At 43.0% G+C, this 25,265-nt stretch overlaps 1 protein-coding gene and 1 long non-coding RNA gene across 2 annotated transcripts in view; one reads left to right on the top strand and one right to left on the bottom strand.

Annotated features, from left to right (window-relative positions):
- LRP6 (LDL receptor related protein 6) overlaps positions 1 to 12,701 on the bottom strand; it is a 122,573-nt gene extending 109,872 nt beyond the window's left edge. The window contains 1 exon segment of the mRNA XM_035551074.2: positions 12,367 to 12,701. Coding sequence (XP_035406967.1) covers positions 12,367 to 12,421 — 55 coding nt within the window. The 5' untranslated portion in view covers positions 12,422 to 12,701.
- A 319-nt stretch (positions 12,702 to 13,020) lies between these two features.
- Positions 13,021 to 18,637, top strand: LOC126913157 (uncharacterized). Its single transcript, XR_007707755.1, has 3 exons — positions 13,021 to 13,197; positions 16,331 to 16,440; positions 18,545 to 18,637. It is a non-coding gene; the product is annotated as an uncharacterized LOC126913157 (long non-coding RNA).
- Positions 18,638 to 25,265: the final 6,628 nt, after the last annotated feature.

Raw genomic sequence — 25,265 nt, 5'->3', positions numbered from 1 at the left:
ACATCTTTAAATCAGAAAGCAGAAACCTTTTACTAAGTATGTTTATTACCTTACTTTGCTATCTCCTTCCCTTCCTTGCATAATTTTCCATACCCTAAAGATTCAAAATGAATCACAGTAGAGTTTCCTTAAGTACAGGTTGCTTACAAAGACTGCATTTCCAGAAGAAAACAAAAAGAACTACTTGGTAAACTGAGAATGATAAAAAAGAGACATGCAATATGATCATCTACTTTTTAAAGCTTGCATACAATCATGACTTGAAAAATCTCATTAATAGCCAGCTCAATGTCACCTAGAGCACCATGTGAAATGTGCAGCCAACTGGCAGAGCTCTCTCTAATAAGACAGCATGCCCAGCATTTGAAAAAAGGTAAATCCAGGCACAAATGAGTACGGGCTCCATTATTATGTACAACACAGAGCAAGAGTACCCATGCACACAGCATGCAGTGAATTGGAACACCAGGCATGTCAAGTGTAATCACTGAGGCCTGAAGGCATCGCTGAGCCTAACACAACTGCACTGCGTAGGTTATTCACTCGTTGTTGGAGCTCAGAGCTGGCCAAGGAATGGTTGGAGAAAGCATCCTTTTCATGAATGATACCAGTTATTTGAATGACAGCTCAGAAGGAACACAGCTATGCTTAGGATGAGCAGTTTCATGCAGATTGATTCAAAGCTGTAACTTGTAGCGCATTCCACAGGGCTGGCAGATGAGGATATTAAGCTTTCCAATTTGTTGCGACATTCAGGAATGAAGTATGCATCACCAAAATAATAAAAAACAGGTTTGTTCCCCCACCCTCTCCAACCCTTCCCAGAAAACACGAAAGCTTCAATATCCTATAAAATCTAATTGTTGAAGTTGGCAGCGTTAGTACCAAGTATCATCTCTGCTATTTACTTGACTCAAACAGCAATGCCAAAGGGAGAATTGGGGCAGAAGATCCCATCCTGCTCCATGTAACTGACTCTGAAAGAGACACAGGACCCAACGATGCTGTCTTGAATAACACAGTTATGAACTATACTAATAACTAAAGGGAAGAAATCCAAGAGAAACTCCTTTCAAAACTAAGCAACTATTTCACAGTTTAAGTTGCAATGGGGCAAGGAGATACAACTCAGATTTGCCTTTATTTTTTTTTTAAAGAAGTCAAAGCTGAACTCGTTATATATGTTTCTACCTTTCCTTTTGATATACATCATAAATACACATATTAACTGCATCAAAGTATAATACACTGAAAAGAAGTACTTAAACTCTTTTAAAGCAGAAGGAAAAACAACCATCTTAGAAATCAGCAATTGAAACCATAGTGAAAGTTATCATGTCATCTACCATCTGAGAGGCCTACATGTAGTTTATTCTTTTAACTAGGGAAAAGTACCCAATACAGAGTAAAAGCTAGGCTTAGTTTCAAAATAGCCTTTTTTTGTATCAACCAGCAAGAACAAATGTTTGTTTAGAGACTACAAAAGTTACAAAATTTAAGGTTTAACACATCTGAACCACAACAAAAATTGTGGCTTAAAAATACTGCAGCCCACAGGATGCAAAGGGATGAACCAGTAGAAGTAAAAATCACTTAACAAATAAAAATATTTTTCAACTTTTATTATTAGCATTTTTTTTCAATATTCAAGAGGCAACTTTAGGCTGTCAGAATTTGTCATACTTTTCTTTAACTAGTCGAGATGCCACTTCCACAAGTTCTTACTTGCTCTCTTTCCGCTTCCAGTGATCCATAACACCTCTGGGTGTTGTGAGGTCAGTGTTACCCTTCCACAGGCTCATTCTCTTTCACTCATAGGGACTTTAGCCTGGTTAAGACAATTAGTATTGCCTCATTTTCCCCAACCCCCTTTTTTCCTCATTCGCAACCCTCAGCTATGCCGTTCTACCCCGTCACTTAGTTACGGGCCCTTTCCCAAGCTGATTCAAATTATTACATCAGTAAAAGTTTTGACTGGGTTAGCAAGTTGAATCAACTCAAGAAGAGGTCCAGCAAAATCCAAAACTAACATAAGGCGAGCAGCAGGGTGCTAGAAGGGGGAGCAGCTCTCCCCGCTTTTATTGGCAGCCTGTTAGATCTGCTCAAGATGTGACTGCAGCCACATCCTTTCTCCTCAGCTCCACTTTCAGCTGTAGGTTTCCAACCTCTCTTTCGCATTGGCACTAGCACTCACCCAATACCACTGCGAGACAATGCAGGGAGCTAAACTAGCAGAAAGCTACCATACCCTTTCCTCACCCACCAAAAAGAAGTTTTCAGCCAGTTGTCAGCCAGAACCTGTTCAGAACAAAATCAGATAAATGTAAGACTAGCACAACAGAGAAAGGCAGGACTACATCAGCTTTGACAAATTAGTTGAACCAGCTGTTTGTGAACCCCCAATTTAGTCCAGATGAGAGGTGGCCACCAAAATTTGTGGCAACATTTGCCAGAATCCCAACGTGGCCTGGCCAGTCATACTCAGCAGGTGCACAATTATGGAAAGAAGTATCCATGCAGAAGGCCACTGCTAATAAGCCGGGGGATTGCTACATTGGAAGATGTCCTCAAATTGGAAAGAGAAAACTCCCTCTCTTAAATGTCTCAGTGAAGAAGTTTGAGCACCTGAAGGTGAAACAATACTGCCAAGCTCACTGCCACGAGGACAGCAAACACAAGCTGGAAAAGAGTAGACACAGTGATGAGATGCACCAAGCAAACACACACCATCTTGGATGAGGCACAGAAAGCACAGAAAATTTACCAGACACCGTGACAGAATAACATGCACCCACATACCGACTGCAAGGGAAAAAAAAGCAGAGGAGTGGGTATAGATAACCAGCAAAGATCAGTAACTGCAACCTCCTCAAAGCCATCCTGCACAGAAAGCTCCTTGTATGTACTACAATCCTCCCCATTCCCAGTACGTCCCACAGACAGCCAACACAAGAATGTAAGAAAAACTCTCTCGGTGGAGAGTGTTCTGGAACAGTCACATTGTGAGGACTCTCACTCCCCAGGTTTCAAGTTTCTCCATCACTGCTTATGCTTAAAAAGAATTCTGTGTATTTAGTTTCAGTGCATATTCAAATCCTGCTGCTCAGCCTGGAGGAGCAAGAAGGAAAAGATTTGTCAGGAGTTGTGACTTTTGGTTCCACCCCTCATGTGGGAGCAGGGGGAGAGCTGCATTCAGAACTCGAGACTTCATAGTTCTTTGGAAAACTAACTGAATGCGGTGTTTGTAGTGAGTAAGTGTCATCATGGACAGTTGAGATAACATTGGGAATAAAAGCCTGGGAGACATATCAATCAGAAGATATGTTAAAGAAAAACAAAGCTTCCCCCCAAATCAGGGACCCATCCTCAAGAAACACATACAGTGATGGTTTCTATTTTCAACCAAAAAAAAAAATCTCCAGGAAATATATGGGCGTTTCAGCACAGCAAGCACCAGGATTTACACCAAGTGGCCCATCACAACATCCTTCCTGATGTATCCCACATAATTGTTTTTACACAGACTAATGAACTTAACGGTAGTCCCCATTCCACCTTCACTGTGAATGGAGAGCTCTCTTCTATCCAAACCTCCTTGTTCTCACAAATATACCTACAGGACACCACAGGCAATGAGATTTTAGTAAACAAGCCTGAGGCAGCCCAAACTTTTCCAAGAGGTCCTTCTCTCCTCTTTTCAGCTAACCTAAAGCTTATTCCACATCCCAAAGACATCCGAGGGCTGTTCAGGTGGCAACTCAAAAGGTGACAGGAACAGCCAGGCTTGCCAATGAATGAGGAGAGTGAAAACATCAGTGCAAAAGCAAAGACATCAAACCGCAACAATGGCACCTGGATTCTGCACCAAGTCTCTACTGTTAGTTTTGCAGGACTTTGGCCAGATAGGAGCTGTGGAGACAAAGGCGAGACTTGCTGATACAAAGTCAGCACATCATCCTTTAACCTGCTCAATAATAGGAAAAAAAATTTCTCTTACTAAAGAACTAGAAGGATGGGGATAAAAGAATGAGGAAAAAAAGTACATGGAAGGACAGAAATGCAAGGTCCAGGAATACAAAGTCAGCAGACCTGGCACAGTATAACAAAAGCACATATGACTGAAGTACACCATGAACACCAGTGTATGACATGCAAATAACTTTCTGAACGGCAGGCATCACCCATGAAATCACCTTGTCAGCAACAGATCTACAAAGCTGGCAGTTGATTTCCAAATTATCAGAGCATGCCTCAGCATTTGGTAGCACACTCACATCAACTGTCCATCTCAGTAAGGAAAAGATGACTTGGCTCATCTTTCCGTAACACTGACTCTCCTACTCTTTCCATTGCACTCTCATGGGGATAAAAGACACCACTCTGACAGAGAGTTGACACATCTATAACTTAATATGCTGAATCTGTCTTGTTCACAACAGCCTAGGATGAGCAGGGCGTTATGCTCCCTGATCAGGCATCTGCTTGCAGCCGCACTGTCATCTAACACTGACCTTCTGCCATGATCCTGTTGCTTATAAGGAGGAGTCACAAAGCGGCAAGAAAACAAACAAACAAAAAAACAACAACACTACCCTTCATACATTCTGGCGTCATTATTGCCTACAGAGGTTCTAAGAGTAAGAAAACAAACCAAAAATCCTGCATCAAATCCCTCATGATGTTGCTGAAAGACTGAGTGCTGTTTAAGCCCCTGCACTAAATTAGAGCACTGAGACGTGGTGCTGGGATGCGGCGGCAGAGGCAGCCCATTTCCCAGGGCCTGGGGAGGCTGACGGCCACCAGATATACCTTGCACACCTCAGCCAGCTGAGGCGGGAATGCTCCAAAGTTTGCTGCTAGCCTGGAACGATTGCAGCCCGTGGGCTGGCCGGCACACCTGCTTGGGGATGCACTGAGCAGCAGCACACTAGTTCACCTTGAAACTAACAACGCCTTTTCCACATGGACAAGAAGTTCACAGTCATTGAGCTACCCTTAGATGACACTTTCAGCAATTTATCCCAGCTGGCATGCTTCGCCTATATGGTGCTTTGCTTAATGTTTCTTTAAGTGCAACAGTGTATATTGTCAAGTTAAAAAAAAAAATCAAAACATAAAAAGCCCTTAAGTTTACTTGTTCTCTTCTTTAGGTTTTTTGAAGCACTCTCAGGAAATTGCTGTAAAGCATGACCTCAGAATTTAGCACAAAAGACCTCAGCTGGAGGACTGAATGACTGACAAACAAGAAAAAGTTGTCAGCACTGCTAAGTGCAATGCAAGAGTAAGTGACAGCAGTCAGCAGTGACATAAACGTGCAACTGATTAGGGGGAGAGTAGAAGGCTCCACTGCCTCAAAAGACTTAACACATTTTCATCTCCACTTCTCTGTGATTCTTCATCAAACAACATATCAGCTATCCAGTGATTGCTTTGCGTCGTACTTGCCAGATCAAGCTTGGTGAATGGCACCTTTGTCAGTTCATCCATCATAACAAATACTGAGAATAAAAAAAAGCTATACCTCCTACTAGTAAAACACTATTTTTTGTCCATACAAGTTCACAGATTTTGTTTCTCATAGTTACAATACTTTCTTCAAGACAAAACAGTATAAAAAAATGTGCAAAAAAATGAAGGATTTGATGCCACGATTCACACAAATAGAAAACAGATTTATAAGAAAACTGAAACAAAATACTCACAGTGCAAGCTTAAAGCTAAACTTTCCATCAGCCAAAGGGAAAAAAGTTCTCAAACCAAAATTGCACTTTAAAGCAGTCTAAGACTTAAGACTATATTAAATTTACTACAGATTAGTAAATAACTATTCCAGCTCAAATGAACAGTTAGGGACTATTTTTAAAGGGTAAAGACAGATGGACACATACTTCAAGAATTCCGATGAAAATCGTTGCACTTTTTTTTTCTTTTAAAACACAGTTGGACCTGCATGTTTTGTTTTATTCATTTTTAAACTCTCAGAATACTCTCACATACCATCATAATTAATGTCAAATCTTCAACAGACATACATTAGAAATTATTCATTTTTATGCATGAAAAAATATATGTAGACACAGAGAGGACCATTCAAAAAATGCAGCTGCTGGTCTTTTTCCTATTGAATACAACTTAATTCTGGTAATCCAAAAGAAAAAAAAAATCTAACAATCCATAAACACGCACACACACACACCCCAACCAATTTGGAATTATATTACCTATGAACATTACTATTACCTACAGGGTAAATATTAACTGTTGAGCCTCACTTAAGTTTCTGATTTATTAAAACACAAATGTGTTTTCCAAATGGATATAATAAGAGTCACTACAAGGTTTACAAATTATTTTTCCTACTCCTCCATTGTTCTTAACTTCAATATTTCTACTCTCCTAATCCTTGTGTGGGCAAGAGGATTTTTGGATTTCTGCAGTGTCAGCATTTTAATTAATACTAACACTATGAGTACAAGCAAAAATTTTATTCACTGCTTTGACAGAACAACAATCAAAGGAAAAATATTTAAAATTCTAAGTCACCTTGCACATGCTCTTAACTTCAGGAGTTTGAACAAACACAGCAGCCACCTTCTAGAACTGTTTGACAACTTACAGAGGAGAATGCTCATTATTGAGATGTTTTGGAGGCATAAACACTAAAAAAAAATGTTTTTCCCCTTGGAACAGGTCGGGGGGAAAAAAAGTAGGGGGAAAAATATAAATGAGAAAATGACATTACAGTATCATAGAGAAAGAAAACAAATGATTTTTGATCAAGCAAAATTATATAGCTAGTTGATTAAGATTTTCTGTCTCTCATATGATTACTTTTCAAATCTGACATCAAGAGCTCACACATGGCCCTCATAAACAGAATTAAAACTATAATCCCATTTCTGCCACATTGATTATATCATGAGGGAGTAATTCTAGTTAGGTAATGTGATCCTGTAACAAGATGCTGAAAAAATCTGTATGAACATTGCTACTTTCCATGTCTGTTTATATTTAAAACATTTTATTATTGTTCTATTCATATAAATATTGAAACTCGAAAAGCATTCCTTCTATTTAAGCTAACACGCTTTCTCAGAAGTTTTTAACAGTTTGCAAAGGAAACAAAATATTACTAAGCCATAGCTTTTTTTTTTTTTTCCCCACCTACACTTTGAAAAGTATCTTCTTAAAAGTACACTGAAAATCAAATGGTATTACAGTAGTCACATTGTATTCATTGATTGGTAGGTCTGACTCCATTTCCAAATTGGTAGGGACTGTGCCAACTGCATTGAAATAGAAAGGTCTGTAGCATGATAATCACAAGGAGACAAAGAACTCCCCTATTTTCATAACCACAGCACAGTGGAGCATAACAAAAAGGAAAAACAACAACAAGCTCATTTCTGCTTGCAAACACCATCAGAGTCAGACCATGTAAAGCAAACATTGAGCCTACTACCTGTGAAACTCTTTCCATAAGTATTTATAAACTACAAGAATATCCAGACAGCTTAAGGAAGGCTCTCTGTGTTAACGTGCCTGCCAAATATAAATAGGAAAAAGTTGCTTAACGTTTAGGGTGTCAATACCCAGCATTGACATACAACGTGTTAGAGATGCAATGCTTTCTGCTTCCAAGCCTTGGACAATTACCATAAAAGTATCACTCAGTTCCTTTGTTTACAGCGTGTTATACTCTGAAGTGTAAACTCTGAAACTACACAAGCAAGGTGCAAGTTGTGTAACTACAGATTATTAGGGGAGAAAACTTTTTTCACCTCATGAAGAAAGGTGCTAGCAACTGCCCTCTAGAAGAGCCATCACTACGAAGTGCTTGGCTGAAAAGTGTAAATGGTCACTGCGCGTTCATCCCAGGCATCCCATCCACACACCAACAGCCACAGAATTCAGGTTCAATGGCTCCACTTCCACACAAGCAATGCCAGCTGCTTTCTGAGAGTAAGAACAGCGACTGCTCCACAAGTCTTTGAGGCAGCCGCATCCCCCCATGTCTTCTAAAGAGACTTACACCACTCGCTAGTACAAGCCCACCCATGGGAAATTCCTTTCCAAGGTAAACTGTGCTGTCAAAGTACATGCCCTTCGTGTGTCATCAGAGAAGTGGGTGGCAGCACTGGATTTTACCAGCCACATATAGTCTACGAACCAAACCTCTCCCAGGTGAGGCTGTGGATGGGTGAGGGCTCCCCAGTAGGAGAGCTGGGAGAAGAGCTGGCCACATTCCTGGACACTCAGGCCTGAGACCCTGCCCAAAGCAGCAGCACACAACAAAGCTCTACAAAAAAATGCATTTCTGGTGCTGATCAGCAATAACAAGTTCTCCTCCCTGTTGTACAAGGATGGGGACCCTCTGGAAGAAGCCAGCAGCAAAGCAAGCCTAGCAGTTAGCATTTCATAGGAAATTAAAGAGGTTAAATGTGCTGGGGACAAAGAATACAGTGTCTAAGCTTGAAGACCAGCTGCCAAAAGAGATGAATGGTGACAGATCAGAAGCTGAGAGCTGCTTCTCCCTGTTTTCTTCCCCTACCCCACTCCCTCAGAAGGAAAAAAAATAATTATCTGTGCTCTACTTGATTTGAACTAAAAAGTAAATCCCATATTATATGCACTGCGGCAGATATTTTGAAGCTGGCATTTTTGAGATGCGACATCATCATAAAGGTGGATTACACATGTCCAAAGGAATCAGATTTCTTCAGCTTCCAAAGACAGAGTTTAAAAGGTTCCTACGCCCCAGCTCCTGACCTATCTTCCTCCAAAAAAAAAAAGCCTCTACCCATTCTACAACTTCCAACCAAATTCCCTCATTATCTGGAACTCTGGAAGTGCAGATGTTATCAATTCATAAGAGAAAAAAGGAAACCTGATTAATGCTCCTCTAACCAGTATTGCTGGGAAACATGAGCAAAGATTTTCACCCAAATACCTCTATAGAACTCCACCAAAGGATAAAAGAAGCCCATCAACTTTACACACCTGTGAGCAGATATACACAGCTTCATCAATATACCCAGAACTTCCTCACATTTTCAGCGCACCTTGCCATAAACAACTACTTCACCTTACCTCCCAGGCATAGAAAAAAAATCCACCATGCTTTCCATCTTCATTTTTCAGTGAAAAATTATAAAAATAAAAAGCTAAAGCAATCTGATGATAGTGAGCTATCACAGAGATGCAACTGCAAAAACTATTAAAGTAATGGTGGATTTTATAACACCTTAGATCACACTAATTTTAGACTGCTCTATGGAGAGATGAAAGAGAAAAATGCATTGGAAACCACAGCAGACAAAGTTGTGCTGATTTCTAAGGAATCATACAATGGAAAAACATGATGAGAATACGGTCTATTCAAGCTTGGGTGGAGAAATACATCATGGTGATGACAAAAAAATAAAAGAAGATATTTCAAAGTCATTTTGTCAAAATGTAAGTATTGTCTAGTCCTAGGTCAAGAGACCTTTAGCCTGGAAGGTAAAAAGATAGCTCCAGATTAAACCCCATACTTCATCTCCAGCCTGCCTGCTTCAGAAGTAAAAAGCCTGGTGCCATTTCTGGACTTTTGGTAGAAAAATGCGCACAAATACCCTAGTCACAGCTTAACAAGTCTTGAACATTAAGCTCCTCTAAACTGTGTACAAATGAGACCATCTAAAAAAGACACACATAAAAAAAAAGGCAAAGATGTTCTGCTTATCAAAAGCAAGTTACTAATAACAACAGATTCAGACAAACTCTCTTCTGAACACATAAGAGAAGAAGGGGTTTTAAAATGCCCATTACCAAACAGCCATTTTCATTTTTTCACTAACTGACCTTAAGCCCAGAGGTCTGCAACATTCAGTAAGTCTGCACAAACATCATTTATAAGACCCCTATTCAAACAAGAGCTTCGTGCGTGTTCTGCATGATTAGGGTTTAAAAAACAAAAAAACAGCAACTGCATGCTGACTGGAGAGTTATTTCTATAGGAAAAGTAAGCCAAGAATACTTGGTGAAGGCAGAACTACCTCTTTAACACTTTTTAATAAGTTGAAACCTTTTTCACAGATCTCTGTAGCTCCCTGACAGATGTGATACCACTGCTGTTGCCTCCCTGCAACTGCCAGCTACCTGTACCAGGAACCGCATTGGTTTCACAGCTGCCATGAAGAACACGCAGCTGCCACAAAGCAGGTCTTGCTCCTTCCCCGCGGTACCCCCGGGGAATGGCTTCAAGAAGCACTTGGGACCAGGAGAGGAGCACAACAGCTGGGCTGCGGTGTGGTTCAGGGTGTTCCAGGAAAGCAACCCCTTCCTCCCATCAGCCACAATATGGGGAGGGGGGGGAAACACAAACAAAAACCCAAGCACACAAAACCTCCACAGCTGGCTGTCATGACAGTAACCCCCCACCTCCTACAAATCTAAATACCTGCCCTTGAAATGTCAGTAGGGTCTGGCTTATCACAGTCCTCCGAGGTGCTTCTGTCTCTGGCTAATAACAGCCCGGTACTTCAAGCCTGTACTAGTTAACGGGGTGCTGCACTTCCATGCTACCTATTTTATTCCTTTCCAGCTTGGTAAACCAGCCTACCGTAGTTTCCTTACACTAATAATCATGGCTCAGTTGTAAACCTCTGTCCATTTGTGTTGTGTTGGTGGTTTTGTTTGTTGCTTTAAGCCAGTGAGAACAGGGAGGCGAGTTCCCTAAGCAGAGAGGATGCTGTAGCCCACCTGTATACCAGTTTCTGAGTTTCAGTCTCCAATACTGTTGGCTTGGAACCCCTCACAGCACTGAATTCACAAACCAAACAGCAGACTTCATAACTTTACCTCTACTTCCACGTATAAATGTATTCATACTGATACTGGCACTGCCTCTGCCTCATTAAGGAACTGCTGACACCTCTTATGAACTCAACACATCTCGTTTGAACCAATTCTACCGGCACAGATTGTTTACTAGGGAGGACGTACGCATTAAAATTTGATTTGTTTGTTTCTTCAGAGTTCATCTGTTCCTGTTGTTTATATCTACATAAAGTAACAATAACAATCAGGGAATTAATATTATGCCACCAATAGAAGATTATGACTCCAGGGAGGTAATCAAACAACAGGAACACATGAACACAGAAGAAAGAGAAGTGCTGTTTGGATACAAGTGTCCTTGGCAATAGACAAAGGTGAGAGAAGAGAAGAGATAAGCAGTTTATAAACTGAATGTTTCTTCAAAGTTTCTTCTTAAGCATCATCAGGTATGCAAAAAACTTCGGTAGGACATCACTAGCTTGAGATTAATTTGAAGAAGTGACTGTGACCATGCTGATACTGCGTGACAGTATGCATCCCAATGATTTCTATGCTGTCATTTGGACTGGGTTAAATGGCAAGTGAGAGCCAAATGAATGGTTTATTAGGACCAGGTATGATCGTGACATAATAAAATGAACTAATCAGGAAACAATTCTTCTCCATGCTCTGGATCCAACTTTACTTTTGAAAATTGAGGTTTCGCTGCCACAATAGGAATACAAAATGTGACGCAGTCCATTTAAATAAGTATACTTGTATCTTCGCAAACAGGATACAATATGGCAAACAGATGCATAGAAGAAAAAAAAATGGGGGGGGGGGTATGGAGGAGTGGAAAATTTTTGTTTTCCAGAGTGCTGAGCAACTGGCTACTGAGCAGTTCCTTCAGCCTAAGCCACCTTTACTTTGGCTTTCATCGAAACCCACGGATGTCAATGACAGACTAATTTTCGACATTAAAGTGCGGTTGACTAACTATTAGCAATTATCCTCTTCCCTCATCTAGGGAAAAACACAAGGGCAAGAGGATGGATGCAGCCACCACAGGTGACTTCTCCCCAGCAAGAGCCAGCAGGGACCCTGTCCCTGAGTTCAGGGCGTTCTCCAAGGGCGCCTCGGCTGTCTCACCACGAAATCCCACAGACCAAGAGACCGCCTTGGAGAGGGGGGGCGGAACAACGATTGCCCGGGGTGCCCCCAGTGACACCCCCCGGAGCTACTCGGGGGGCTCTGCGCAGCCCCGCGCGCGTTGATCGCGACCCAGCAAACTTCTCCGGGGTCCCGGCAGCGACAGGAGGAAAATAATTTCTCCTGCGGCCGGCGCGGCGATGCTGGCGTGACGTTTGCGGTTTTTTGTTTATTTTATTTTATTTTTATTTTATTTTAAGTTAGAGGAGACAACAATGCCGGGAGGGGTGCGGAGCACTGCCCCCGCAGCGGGCCCCGCCAGGCCGCTCCCCTCCCGCACGGGCAAACATGGCCCCTCGCAGCACAGCCGTCAACTTTTCCCCTGCCTCCTCCTCCTCCCGCCTCCCCGCTCACCTCTCATCAGGGAACAAAAACTGCAGGCAAGCAGGCTGCGCAGGACGGCCCCCATCTTCCCTCGCTCCGCGCTCTCACCGGCGGGGCGGCGGCGAGGAGCAGCACCCCCGCTGCCCGTTCATGCTTCCCGGCCGGCGGGGAGAGGAGGAGGAGGAGGAGGAAGAAGAGAAGGAGGAAGGCCGGGGCAGCGAGGCACCCCCTAGCAGGCCGCTCGCCCCGCCGCGCCGCCGCTCTCCCCCATGCCGGCCGCCGCCTGGCCGCGGCCGTTCGCCATCCACCCCCCGAGCCCGAGCCCGAGCGCTCCCCGCGGCTCCTCCGGGCGCGCACAGGCGCAGGGATACAGCCTCCTCCTCCTCCTCCTCCTCCTCCTCCTCCTCCTCCTCCTCCTCCTCCTCCTTCTCCTCCTCCTCCTCTTCCTCCTCCCCCGGCCGCCGCGCCCCGCTCCCCGAGAAGCGCCCGCCTCCCCGGGCACGGAGGGAGGGACGGCTGGAAGGAGGGACGGACGGAAGGAGGGACAGAAGGAGGGAGGGACGGACGGATGGGATGGAGGGAGAGAGGGAGGGATGCCAGCGCCGCCCCCTGCCCGCTCGCTCCCCCCCAGCGCACGCATACGGCCGCGGCGGGTCCCTCCGTGCCCGCGGAGGGCGGAGGGGTTCGGCCCAAATTCCTGCGGGGCTACTGCACGCGTGGGGCTCCCCCCCTTTTTTCTCCCTCCACGCCGTTTTTGGAGAGCAGCGCGGCTCGGAGAGACGCCGGCCCGGCAGGGACGGGACTACTTTCGGGTACGGAGCGGCGGCACAAAGGCGGCAGCTCCTCCTCCTCCTCCTCCAGGTGAAGGCCGCCCCTCTCCTGCTGCCCCCTCCCGCACGCCCATTTCTTAGCGAAACGAGCAGAGAGCGCACCGCAAACTGCGGGACGTGGCCACACAGCCCCGCTTACAAAAAGGCGTCCCACTCCTGCCTTGTGCGCCACGGGAAACAATCGCAGCTTCCTTGAGTTTCCTCCCTTTTTTTCCCTCCCTAACCCGTTTTCCTGAACCTGCTTCAGGAGTTTTCCAAGGAAACAGTTTCCTTCGGTTTTCCAGACCTGCTTCGGGGAAGTTTCTCCAAGGAAAACCCAAGTCTGAATGCGCACGGCTCCCTGCCAGCCTGTTGCAGCCCTTTGCTGGGGTGATGCTGCAGGGCAGAATGACTCGAAGCAAAATTTGAAGTCCTTGCCCCCAGAAGTCTGTATTGTTCTCAAGGTTATTAGAAACTTATGGAAATGTTTAACTTTTAATTTCGTATCTGTAGAACATGTATTTTCATAGCTTTTCTTATGATTACAGTAGGAGATAACATCTGGGCCAGATTAAAAGCCCAGGCATCGTAGACTGACTCTAACATCAGGCTCCTGCAGTCATGTGATAATATCAGACTCTCAGCTTTTACTAGGGAAAAAAAAAAAAAAAAAAAAAAAAAAAAAAGCAGTCAAAACTTTTTACATAAAGAAATATATATCCGACCTTCAAGGTTGTTTACTTTTTTTTTTTTAACAACTCAAAAGTAATACCTGCCTAGGGGCAGGTCTGCATTACCAAACATTGTCCTTGACCCTCTCCCGGATGAAATAGCCTCCCCTGCTACTGCCATGTCAGCCGGGGAGATAAGCAAGCTCAAGCAAGATCCACATGGATGGTGGAGGGAAAGGGCTTCCCCTGCACAAACGTACCAGAAAGTAGATAAACCTCATCTTCCCCGTGTCATCACAACCAGGTTTGCAGGGACAGGCAGAAGGAGCACAACATTCAATTTATTTTCACTGATTGGAATCAGAGAGAAATAAAAGGAGGATTTTTTTTTTTCCTTATGGTACATGCTCATAATTTTGTATGATCAGTGATTAACCTCTTCTGGAGTATTGTGAGTCTATCATGAATTCTTCATATCTTAATAATGTAATGCACAGCTGAGGAAAACCTCAAGCCTGAACCCCTGAATCACACAACACATTTCTCTACATGCTGTTCCCCCTAGCATCTTATCTTTTTTTTTGGCTGGAAACATGCTGGTGTCTCGACTGTCTCCCTTGGGAGCCTGATCCCCTGCCTATTTGCTCTCACATCTTCCCTGCAGTCCAAGCTGGCTGGTTTTATTTTTAGCTTTCAGACATTATATGCTGTCACCCCTTATGCTGGTGCATTTCACCATTTTCCTATAATTCAAGCCTTTTCCTTTTTTGATAGGATTTCCTCTAAGTCATTTAATGATTAGTGGCTTCACTTGCCTCTGCCTATCCCCTTTTCTCCACACCCTTCCTAGAGACAGTCCTCATCTCTCTACTCAAGCCTAGGTAGCTTTTTTTAAACCCATTTTCTATTCAATGCTTTGGATTCAAGACCAAACCTCTGTTCTAACTGTTTCTCAGCCTTGATTCTAGTTCATACACACAGATTTAACTCAGTCGTAGCAATTTTTACAAAGTAAAAGAGGAGGCAAGAATACCTCACAGAGAAAAGCCTCTGATAGGCGGGGTTTCTCTGAAATGATTATGCTGCTTATTTGAGTTTAAAGTCAGAATGAAGTAAATGAGAGTAGAGAGGGAATGTTTCTTCTGTTGGAGCGAGAAGTTCGTCTTGTTGGGTACAATCATTTTTGTTAACCTTATGAACAGAAATCTTCGTTTGCTGGTTTGAATCCCACCAAAGGCTTCCACTGTCGAGAAGTCTACACAGCCTTCCCCCCAGACTTGGTTGGTGATTCAATGATACAAAAGCTTTTGCATAGGTTTCTTTATGCTCAGGTTATTTCCCTGTTTTGGTTCCTAATGCGGCCTCACAAACAGTTCTGTCAGGCACAGAGGACAGCAAGGAGCAGCAGCTGGGGCTCCTGGAACCAGTAGCAACAGCCGAGGTCTCTGCATCCTTGAGCGGTGCTCTGGGTTCCAGGGAAGTCAGTGGGGTCCTTTGTAGGACTGGGACTAAAGTCTCTAATGAGCAAAAGCTGCTAGGAGAAGATGGCTGCTCAGCAAATGAATTTGTGGCTGCCCACATCACAGAAACCACTATCATAATTAGCTCTCTCACTGAATGTCTCAACAAGAATGAATGGGCATGGCGTGGTGAAATCGTGGTCCCTCTGAAGTCAATGGCAAAACTCTCACTAACTTCAAAAGGGCACAGATTCATACTGAAGCTCTAGCTCAAGTCCTCTCTTGCCCCCAGCAGGAAAGACTGCAGCAAAGTAGCTTAGGAAATGGGACATGACGTAGTGATGACTTCGCCAGTGTTGTCTGCTAAAACCATTTTGCGGATATAATAAGACACCCTGACTCCCAGGATCATCGCCTTGCCATTTCGCTTAGGTTGTACAGTTGATATTCATAAACAAAAGTACTTCATCCAACTCTTTCCCAACACAAGATCAGCTCTAAGAAATATGATAGATATGCCATGGTTTATCCTGTTCCAAGTATCCATGTATCCTGACATGGTTTATCCTGTTCCAAGAGCAATGGGTTCACCATAGTGTTACTCTTTTGATGAATAGAATACCTGATCATCATCTATCCCTTCTTAATGTTCAATAATAAGCCAAAATACCTTTTCCCTCACCTTTGGTCCCATACCATATCAACTGCATCTTTTCAACAGGACTTGGGCAGCTTGTGAGCAGATTTCTTTGGATTGGTAGCCATTTCTCTATTCCAGAATTTTTCTCCAGGCTGGGACACCTCATTTATCTTCACAGCTACTGGCTGCAGGGTTCCCCACAGTCTGTCAAAACACAGAAAAAATAGCACTGTTGCTACTTCTGTGGCAATTTTCCCCTCAAACATCTAATCAAGTCCCTTTTTTTTTCTTTCTTTTTTTTTTTTTTTTTAATCATAGAATTAGAATTTCCTCTTCTCCTTGCTCTTCAGTACTACATAAATTTTTCCCCATTATGTGTAACACCCATTCTTTCTTTCCCATCTCCTCTTCCAGAATATGTTGCCTGGTGCCCAGGATGAGAACTGCATTTCTTTGTGCTGAAAACATCCTTACAACAAAAACTTCACAGAGGAGAAGGTGCTTGAGTTCAGCTGAGCATACAGGTAAGTTAGTCCAGTGGGAAGCCAGTGATAACCCCAAGGGGGAATATGAAACAGATGACTCCAAAGGCTTGGACATTTTCCTTACACCTTTCGAGGAGTGCTTGGACTCCTGCTGATGGTGCATCCAAGGTCAGGCTGTTCACCTACTACCTCTTTTCTCCTGTTACATCTGCCAGGGAGTTGAAAACAGCACAGCCTCAGGATACTCTCCTTCAGCTGTAGTGTTTTCAGTGTGAACCATGTAGGATTCTGATTTTAATTTGGCACTGCCCACCAGACCACAGGGCAAGTCCAATACTTTCCTTATGAATATTTAGCCATGGCTACATTTCAAAGCCAAATTATAAAAAAAAAATGTCATTTGAGAAAGTTATAGTTCTAAAATTTGTAAAGTACTGTAATGCGAGGTTGATACAGCTAAAACATCCTTTTAAAAGAGATTGCATTTCAGGCTGACAGACACCAAAACACTATTTCATTTTAGTTTGCTAAGATTTTCAAAAACAGTCAGCATCTGGGCTCTATTAACCATAATGTGTGTGCATTTTAAGCAACAGCAATTTAAGAATACTTCCTTTTCAGAACCCTTTCATGGAGCTCAGCATTTTGCAATACACATCCACAATGTTTACCAATTATGCTTTGCACTGTAGCCTTTGAAGTCTAAAAATTAGTTACTGGTAAAGGATTGTACATTTGTTCACACTATTTTAGTCACAGGGATTAATGACTAGAATTTATGCCTATGGTCAAGAAAGGTAAGTCACTGTGTCACAGTAATTAGCAATCGTTCATGCAGCACTTCAATCTTTATGCAATATACACATTGTGACACACCATTGGTGTGTAGGAAAGAGCTCATTTGCAATATATTGAAATATTTGAAGTAACCATTTCTGGGCTAAAGTGCAGTACTAGAGAAGTGCATGGGAAAGCTGCAGTTTATGACAGGGAAAGAGAATCATTGCTCTCCAATTCGAACTCTGGGGAGAATATTTATAAGTATATAATATATTTATATCTGTATCTTTATTTTATATATTTATATTTAACTAGTCTGCAATTCAGCCAAGACACTAAGCACCTCAAGAAAATGACTATGTATCATCAACCGTGATACCACTGCAGAGGTTTTGTTTTTATTAGCTGTTAGACAAGTCCTCAAGATAGGCTAGACAGAGTTACTCGCACGCTTCCTCAGAGTAGAAAAGAGTGCCCTCTAATGGTTAACGTGTAATATCTACGATGTTATTGTCAACCTCCGTTTAAGTGATTTGGAAGGTAAGATCACACAAATGAGAGATGTTGTAGCAGTTTGCTATTTCAAGGAAAACCAAAATCTTTTTTTTTTTTTTTTTTTTTTTTACCCTTTTAATTAGGTAATAATTAAAAATAAGGGTGGAGTCACATGCTTAACACGTTTTTCATTAAATTAACATTTCCCAGGATTTCTCAGAGAAATATTGTTGCCTTTGACAATTCAGAACTGTTATCTCTACTCTAAGTTTTATGTTTTACTGTGGTGATCGTATTTCAGGGCTTGGAAAAGTAGCATGCAGGTCACGTATAAGTCCTTAGGTTATTTCAGAATCAGGCATTTGTGAATGTCCTTAAGCAGGACACCACTCTTCTATGCATAGAATCATAGAAAAATTAAGGTTGGAAAAGACCTTCAAGATCATGTGGTCCAACCATCACCCTACTACCAACGTCACCCACTAAACCATGTCCCTAGGTGCCAGGTCCAACCTTTCCTTGAACACCCCCAGGGATGGTGCCTTGACCACTTCCCTGGGCAACCCGTTCCAATGCCTGACCACTCTTTCTGAGAAGAAATGTCTCCTAATTGTTTTAACTGTTGAAGAGTAGTGCTCTTTGTTCAATTCTTTGTTTTAATTGTTGAAGAGTAGGGGCATGACATTTCCATTTTTCCACTCACCAGGGACATTGCTGAAATGTCAGGACTTTTCAACTATGATGGCGAGAGGCTTGGCAACTACATCAGGCAGTTCCCTCAGGACCCTGGGATTCATGTCATCATATCCCATAGACTTGTACCTGTTTAGATTCATCAGGTGGTCTTGAACCTGTTTTTCACTTACAGTGGGTAGGACTTTGATCCCCCAGCCTCCATCTACAGATTCAGGGAAATGAAAGACTTGTGAAGCCGGTCTACCAGTGCAGACAGAGGCAAAGAAGTTGGTGAGTACCTCAGCCTTCTCCATGTCTGTGGTTACCAATTATTCAGATATAGAAACTCACTCCTAATATGAGAAATTAGCCACCTATAATCGCTTACACACTACTATTTTCACCCCTTGGTCTATTTTCACAAATGTTAAAGGCGCATGGTGGCCCTCGGGGACTCCTCCTGTCACCCCAGCGCAGCAGCCCGAAGGAAGCTGGGTCCTCTCTTGTGCTCTTCCTTGAGGCTCTGTGCAGAAGGGATGCCACCTCTCACAGAATGGGTGGGGGATGGGAAAGAAGCACTCACACAACCCCTGAGAATTGGCAAGAGTTCTTTATTGCCGGGACATCTTGCAGGTGAGCCTGCAGGAAGTCCGTGATGTTTAGTGGCTCCAAGCTAATGTTTGGGATGGAGTCTGAGCGATGAGTAGGGAGCTCGCCAGGCACTCCTGCGACACTGTTGGTGTGCTCGCATGGCAGAGCGCGAAGAGGTGCCGGGGTAGTCAGAGGTCTGGTCTGGCCGAGGTGGGTCCACCTCCATTGGTTCCTCCACATCTTCGGGTGGATCTGGCTCCATGAGCTCCACGGTGTTTGGCAGAAGGACAAGCCAGTCCTTGCCCAGGACTGCCCAAACGGGATGCTTCCATCTGGAATGTTTTCAGGCCAGGGTGCCGAACCAGGGGATCATCCAGTTCTGTGCCTAGGTCCCATGCCACTGTCTAGTTCATTTCCATGCCTGGGTTCAACGCTGCTATCTGTTTTAAGGTCATGGCTGGGTCCCACACTGTGTTCTGGATGACAGGCACGCCTCTGCTCCACGCGGCTGTCCGGCTGGCGCTCCTGTCTTTGCCCCATGCCACTGTTGCGCCAATGGTTAGGCCCAGGCCCCCTGTTGCTGTATGGCTGAGGGGGCAGCCTGCTCCCTGCGTCGTTGCGGTGCCACTGGTACCGCTTATAATAAGTGTCTATGGGCTGCACACCAGAGGTCCCCTGGGCACTGGTGTCTGTTGTGCCACAGGTGCTACCCCTCTGCCCATGACACTTCTCGTTACGTGCATCCCTTCTTGGTGCTTCACCAGACTGCATCGCTGTCCTCACACACCAAGGAGGCCTGCTGCTCACCTTGCTCTTCTAGTCTTCTTTCTGCCACACGAGTTGGCTGTCAGAGTGCCTAGAAGTTCAGCGAATGGTGGGCCACCTGCAGGGGTCCTGTTTTATAGGGCCTGGAGCAAAGGCGGGGCAGTGGTGGCCACTGTGACCTCAGCAAGCCTCTGTGATGGAGTGGCCCACGCTTGGCCAATGGTGGCTGTGTTGGGAGCAGCCTGGAAGATGCCCTCACGTGGACAAGGAGGAGGGTTGGGGGGGCTGAGGGCCCCTTTTCTGGGGCTGGCTCCCCCAGGCCATTTGGCTTGCCAGAGAGAAAGGCTGCCCCTCAGCCACAGGGACTGCCCTCCACCTCTCATCCTGTGCCCTGGGTTTATTTTTAACACTGGTTTTGAGGTAATTAAAATTAATTTACGGAAAAGAACAGAAGCAAGGTGCATCTTCAGCCCTAATTACCATGTGCACTTTGTGCTCCGAGTGAAGAATTTCTTCCTCACGTCACATCTAACCTAAATCTCCCCTCCATTTGTTCAAAGTCATTATTCCTTGTTCCATCGCTACTCTCCCTGAGAGAGTCCCTCTCCAGCTTTCTTCTAGGCCACTTTTATGGGTTAGGTTAGGTGGAAAAACTGCAGGACCTTGCAGATTGCAGCCTTATCTACCTTGTTCCACATGACGTTTTCCAGCTCAGGCTCTAGCCTCTCATCAGGGTAACACAGAGGTAACACAGGGTAACATCATTCAGGTTGGAAAAGACCTCCAAGATCATCTGGTCCAACCATCCCCCTACCACCAATGTCACCCACTAAACCATGTCCCTAAGTACCACATCCAACCTTTCCTTGAACACCCCCAGGGAAGGTGTCTACCATGATCCCCAATACCTTTTCTGCAAACATCACTTCCAGCCATCTGGCTTCCAGCATCTACTAGTACGTGAGATTTTCTCCTCTCCAGATACAGATCTCAGTATTTGCTTTTGGTGAACTGCACGATGTTCCTGTCAGCTCATTTCTCCAGCCTGCCATACTGAGATTATTTAATTTCCATAATGATTAAAGTTTATTATTGCTGAAGAGTCACTGCAAAACACATGAATTGCTTAATGTGCTTTAAAGCTCTCTCTTAAGTACAAGAAGATGTCTTAAATGGGCTTCTAACATTTTGCTGTTATTTTATAAGATACATGAACATGAAGGCAGGTATCATCAGTCTTAAAGACTTATTTTGAAGAATTAATTTAAGAAGTTTTTAAGTATTTGTTCTCCAGAAGTACAAAATATTCTCGCCTTCAAAAATGGTAATAAGGATAGCTAATTCCTTGCTAGATAAGGCTAGGGCTAGCTTTGTGACTCAAGGTCACACAGGCTATGTACATTTGGAGACCCTGTGGCATAATAGGAATGTATCTACAGAGTGAAAAAGTTCATACAGATGATCCATTGTTCACAATCCTTGCATTTTGGAGGACTTTCCTTCAGATGAGGTCAAGTCCCACAGATCCCATGCCCACTAGTGGCTGAAGAAAAACTGATGTAATCTTAAAACGCATCTTTCAGTTTAGATTCATCATAAACTACAAGGACAAAATCCTTACCTTTTCTTCCTTCCTTTCTTCTTCTTTCTCTTTTTTCTTTCTTCTTCTGTCTCCTTCCTTCCTTCCTTCCTTCCTTCCTTCCTTCCTTCCTTCCTTCCTTCCTTCCTGCCCTCCTGCCTGCCCTGCTGCCTTCCTTCCTGCCTTCCTGAAATCAACAAATCACAACACTGATAACAGTTTTTATTAGTCCTTGTTCACTTCATTTCAACTAATGAAATCCCAAGATAATTGACAGTGGTTGATTCTATAGTCTGTCCTTTTTATACAGGCCTTGCCTGTTCACTCAGTGAATATCTAAATATATCTTAATATACTTAGTGAATTTCTGGTTTAATGGAATCGTATTGATCTTTGAATCAGAGCTATAGGACTTGGAGGGAATTGCCAAACTATCATCTCCTCTGCCACCCTATCAACTGGCAACAGCACTGTAAACACCTAAGCCTCTACAAAAGATATTTGAAATACAGGCACAGGATAGCAGAAAGCTTCACACACATTACCCCTTGGCACTGGCTAAAATATCTCCCATTGATTTCATTGTCTGCTAGAGAAGGAATTCATCTGGATTCTTAAACTTCCACTGTTTCTTTATATAAAGATTTCTGTGGTTTATGACCTGTAACTCATTCTTCATGTGATGAGGGATGGAAGATGTGATTATGTATGGCTGAAGTCTCATTTGCTGCTTTTCCATATCCATTAGTTCTTTGAATAATTTCCTTACAGCATGGACTTTGATAAAGACTCTACCAGTATGCCTGGCAATTAAATGTAGATAAGTGAGAAAGGAAAACACAGAGAAAGACCCCCTCACACACACACATACACCCAATATATTTATTAAAAGACTTGTGCCTGCTATAAAGCTATTATTAAAGAATCATCATGTTCAGTATTGGATTAAATAGATCTTATTTTCTCCTTTGAGGGAAAAAAAAAAGAAAGTGAAGCTATCCAATCAATTTCTCTTCCTGCCCTATTTCCCCACCTCTCCAACCAAGCCCACAAAGATAGTAGTTGGTCACATGGATCTTCAAATAAAAGACAGAAAATTGTGTTTGAATAGCCCTGACTCATAAAGCTCTTTCCAATGCCTTTTTCAGTGCCAGAGCTTTGCAGTTAATGCAACTTCTGCTATTTTTTTTCCTTACTACAATTGTGAAAAATCTAATACCTTTAGAATGATTTGAAAAGAGCTTACACAGAACAAAATCCCTATTTAATCTTGGCATATTAAGAAATCTTTTCTTTGAACAATACGTGTAAAATGCTATTTTCACCCAAACCCTTTTCTTTTAAATAAAAAAAGCTCTAGGAGTTGAAAGAACTGCCAGTTTAGAGCCCTGTCTTCATTTGTGGTTTAGGAATCTTAGCACTTTAGGTGGGGGAAACATCAGCGAGGATATGTGCTTCCCATGGTACACTGTGGCAGTAAATTGCAAATGCAGTATATCAAAGGCGTCCTGGTCACCATGTTAAAAACAAAACCAAAAACAAACAAACAAATGAAAACACATACAAAGAAACAATGGGAGCCAAAGACCCAAACCACTTAAGGATAGGCCAAAAAAAAATGTTTGTAGACCATTGTGTATACCAGTTATTTAGTCATTGTTCTCTCTCCATCTACCACCCCTCAGTTCTGCACATACTATAGCTTTTATGAAGCAACAAGGTTTGGGTAATCTGCACTTGTTCTCTATTTACTCTGCTGAGTGATCACAGTGTATAAGCAGAAGAGCTCTAGCTTTTGGCCTTGTTTGTTGCCCCAGCAGCCTTCCCAGTTTCTACACAGGAATTTTCCAGTACTCTACTATGCATCTGTCAGTTCTTTTTGCTATTCTTTCTGATAGCTACGTGTAATGGCTTATACTTATACGAACACAAAACATTTGAGACTCCTGCCAACAACATAGCTGGAACACTTGTCATAGCTCTTTAAGACAAAGGACAAAATCTGCTTTTTTTCCGAGATTCTAGTTTTTTATTTCAGTAGTTGCAGAAGGACTGCTTCATGAGTAAAAAGCACTCAACACTGCAGTGCTGGCTCCTCAACATAAATATCACCTATTAATTGTTTTGTTATATAGATGCTATTTCAAACAAACATTTCAAAGCAAACCCCAGCAAATACAAGGGCAAATTCCCGTTTTCTTTCCCTGAGTGAAACCTCTACTCTTGAACAACATTAGCTCAACAATGGAACAGCTGTACAGAAAAAGAGGGTAAAAGTCACTACTGATGGTAATAGGGTAAAAACTTGAGTTAAGCTGAGTTAGAGATTCAAGCAAGAGTTATTAAATTTTAGGTCAAATGCCAAATGAGAAATATGCAAAGTCATTCCTGGAGTGACCTGTCTAGTTTTACCAGGCCTCTTAAGAGGCCTGTAGCCAAGGTAGTTGCTAATTGGGATTTAATCAACATTGAATCAGGTGAAAATTAAATAAAGGAAGAAAATGAAATCAGGGACAGCTATAAATTTTACCCCCAAACCAGACCTCATTTTTTAATTCACCTTTCAAGCCCACGTTTCTCCTACAGTCTCAGCTGTACCACAGGTGTCAGCACAACTACAAGAACCAGGGTCTCGCTTAGAGAAAATTACCACTTGCCAGCTGATGCACGGTAACCTGCTGTTGTACAAGGTCATGGACCCCAGATGCCACATCTACCCACTTCAGTTCAGTCTGGATTGCTGCCCAGGATAACCTTCTTCTATGGTTCAAAATACCTGATGTTCTGCAGGGTCAGGAGACTTTCCAGACATACGGAACTAAGCTGCAATTGAACTGCCTGTAGCATGCAGCATTTTTTTGATTGCTCGTCATGTCATTGTTAGTGTATGCAGACTAAGTTCCTGGAAATCACTTTAGTTACCACTTAATGAGGTAGCCATTGGAGAATTCTGCTGTCACCAGTGATACCCATTTTTGGCAACTGAAAAAACATCATGGCATACTGTCAAACCCACCCTTGAGATGGCGTCTCCAACAGATATCTGGAAAAGCTTATACTCTCTCCCAGATATAACATATGGATAGACTTCAGTGTTCAGGCTTGTCACTTTTCAGAATATACCAGCCTTCACAACATTCATTTGAATGGCATATACCCTTGTTTTATATACTTGTCTGCGTAGGAAAGCCACATGTGTATCTTGTTAAGTTTAGTAGTGAGCAGCATAGTCTGAGCTGTTCTCACTTGTTCAAAACTATACCTCACAAACAAATTATTTCTGGCCTTTCTAAAACAGAGTGCTCTGTAAAGGCAACATATATAGCATGTGCCAAATCTGGATTCTTTCCAGAAATAGTGCCTGATATATCACATGATGGAAAAACATTTGAACTCCTTATTTCATGCCCTGAAACAAAACAAGGAAAACATTGTCGTAGTTAAATAATCAGAAGCAGATGGGAAAACTGTCTTCAGATTCTTTCATAACTTTTACCTCTGGGCTGAGAAGTCATGTCATCCGATAAGGGAATTGTTTTGGAAAGTTATGAGCCACTAAGTGGGAAGACTTGACTTAAAGCCATAAACGATGTGCAGGAGGACCTCCCACATTAATAAATGGGAATTGCATGCACAAAGACAGCGCAGTGCATGGCCACCAAAGTACAGAGATCATCTCATTCATGACTTGCTTGGACTACTACACAGGAGAATTTCAGTAGTGTCAGTGGAACTGGGATTTAGGAGTAGGGAAAAAAAGGCTCTTTCATAGAACCAAACAGAAAAACTTACTCAGAAACTAACTAAACAGCAGGCAAACCTGTAGGAAGTCTGTGTCATAGTGTTTCTCTACCATCTTCCTTGAACAAGAATAAAGATCTGAACTTTGTACAAATTTTCAATTTGTTCTTGAGAAGAGCTACAAAAGTCACAATGTCAAAGCCTAAAAACCAGTGATCATATCATTCTTTCAGTATAA

The sequence above is a fragment of the Cygnus atratus genome, chromosome 1 (genome assembly GCF_013377495.2).
Source record: "Cygnus atratus isolate AKBS03 ecotype Queensland, Australia chromosome 1, CAtr_DNAZoo_HiC_assembly, whole genome shotgun sequence".
Lineage (NCBI taxonomy): Eukaryota > Metazoa > Chordata > Aves > Anseriformes > Anatidae > Cygnus > Cygnus atratus.
The sequence above is the reverse complement of the archived record's forward strand: the minus strand, read 5'-3'. Positions and strand labels throughout refer to the sequence as shown.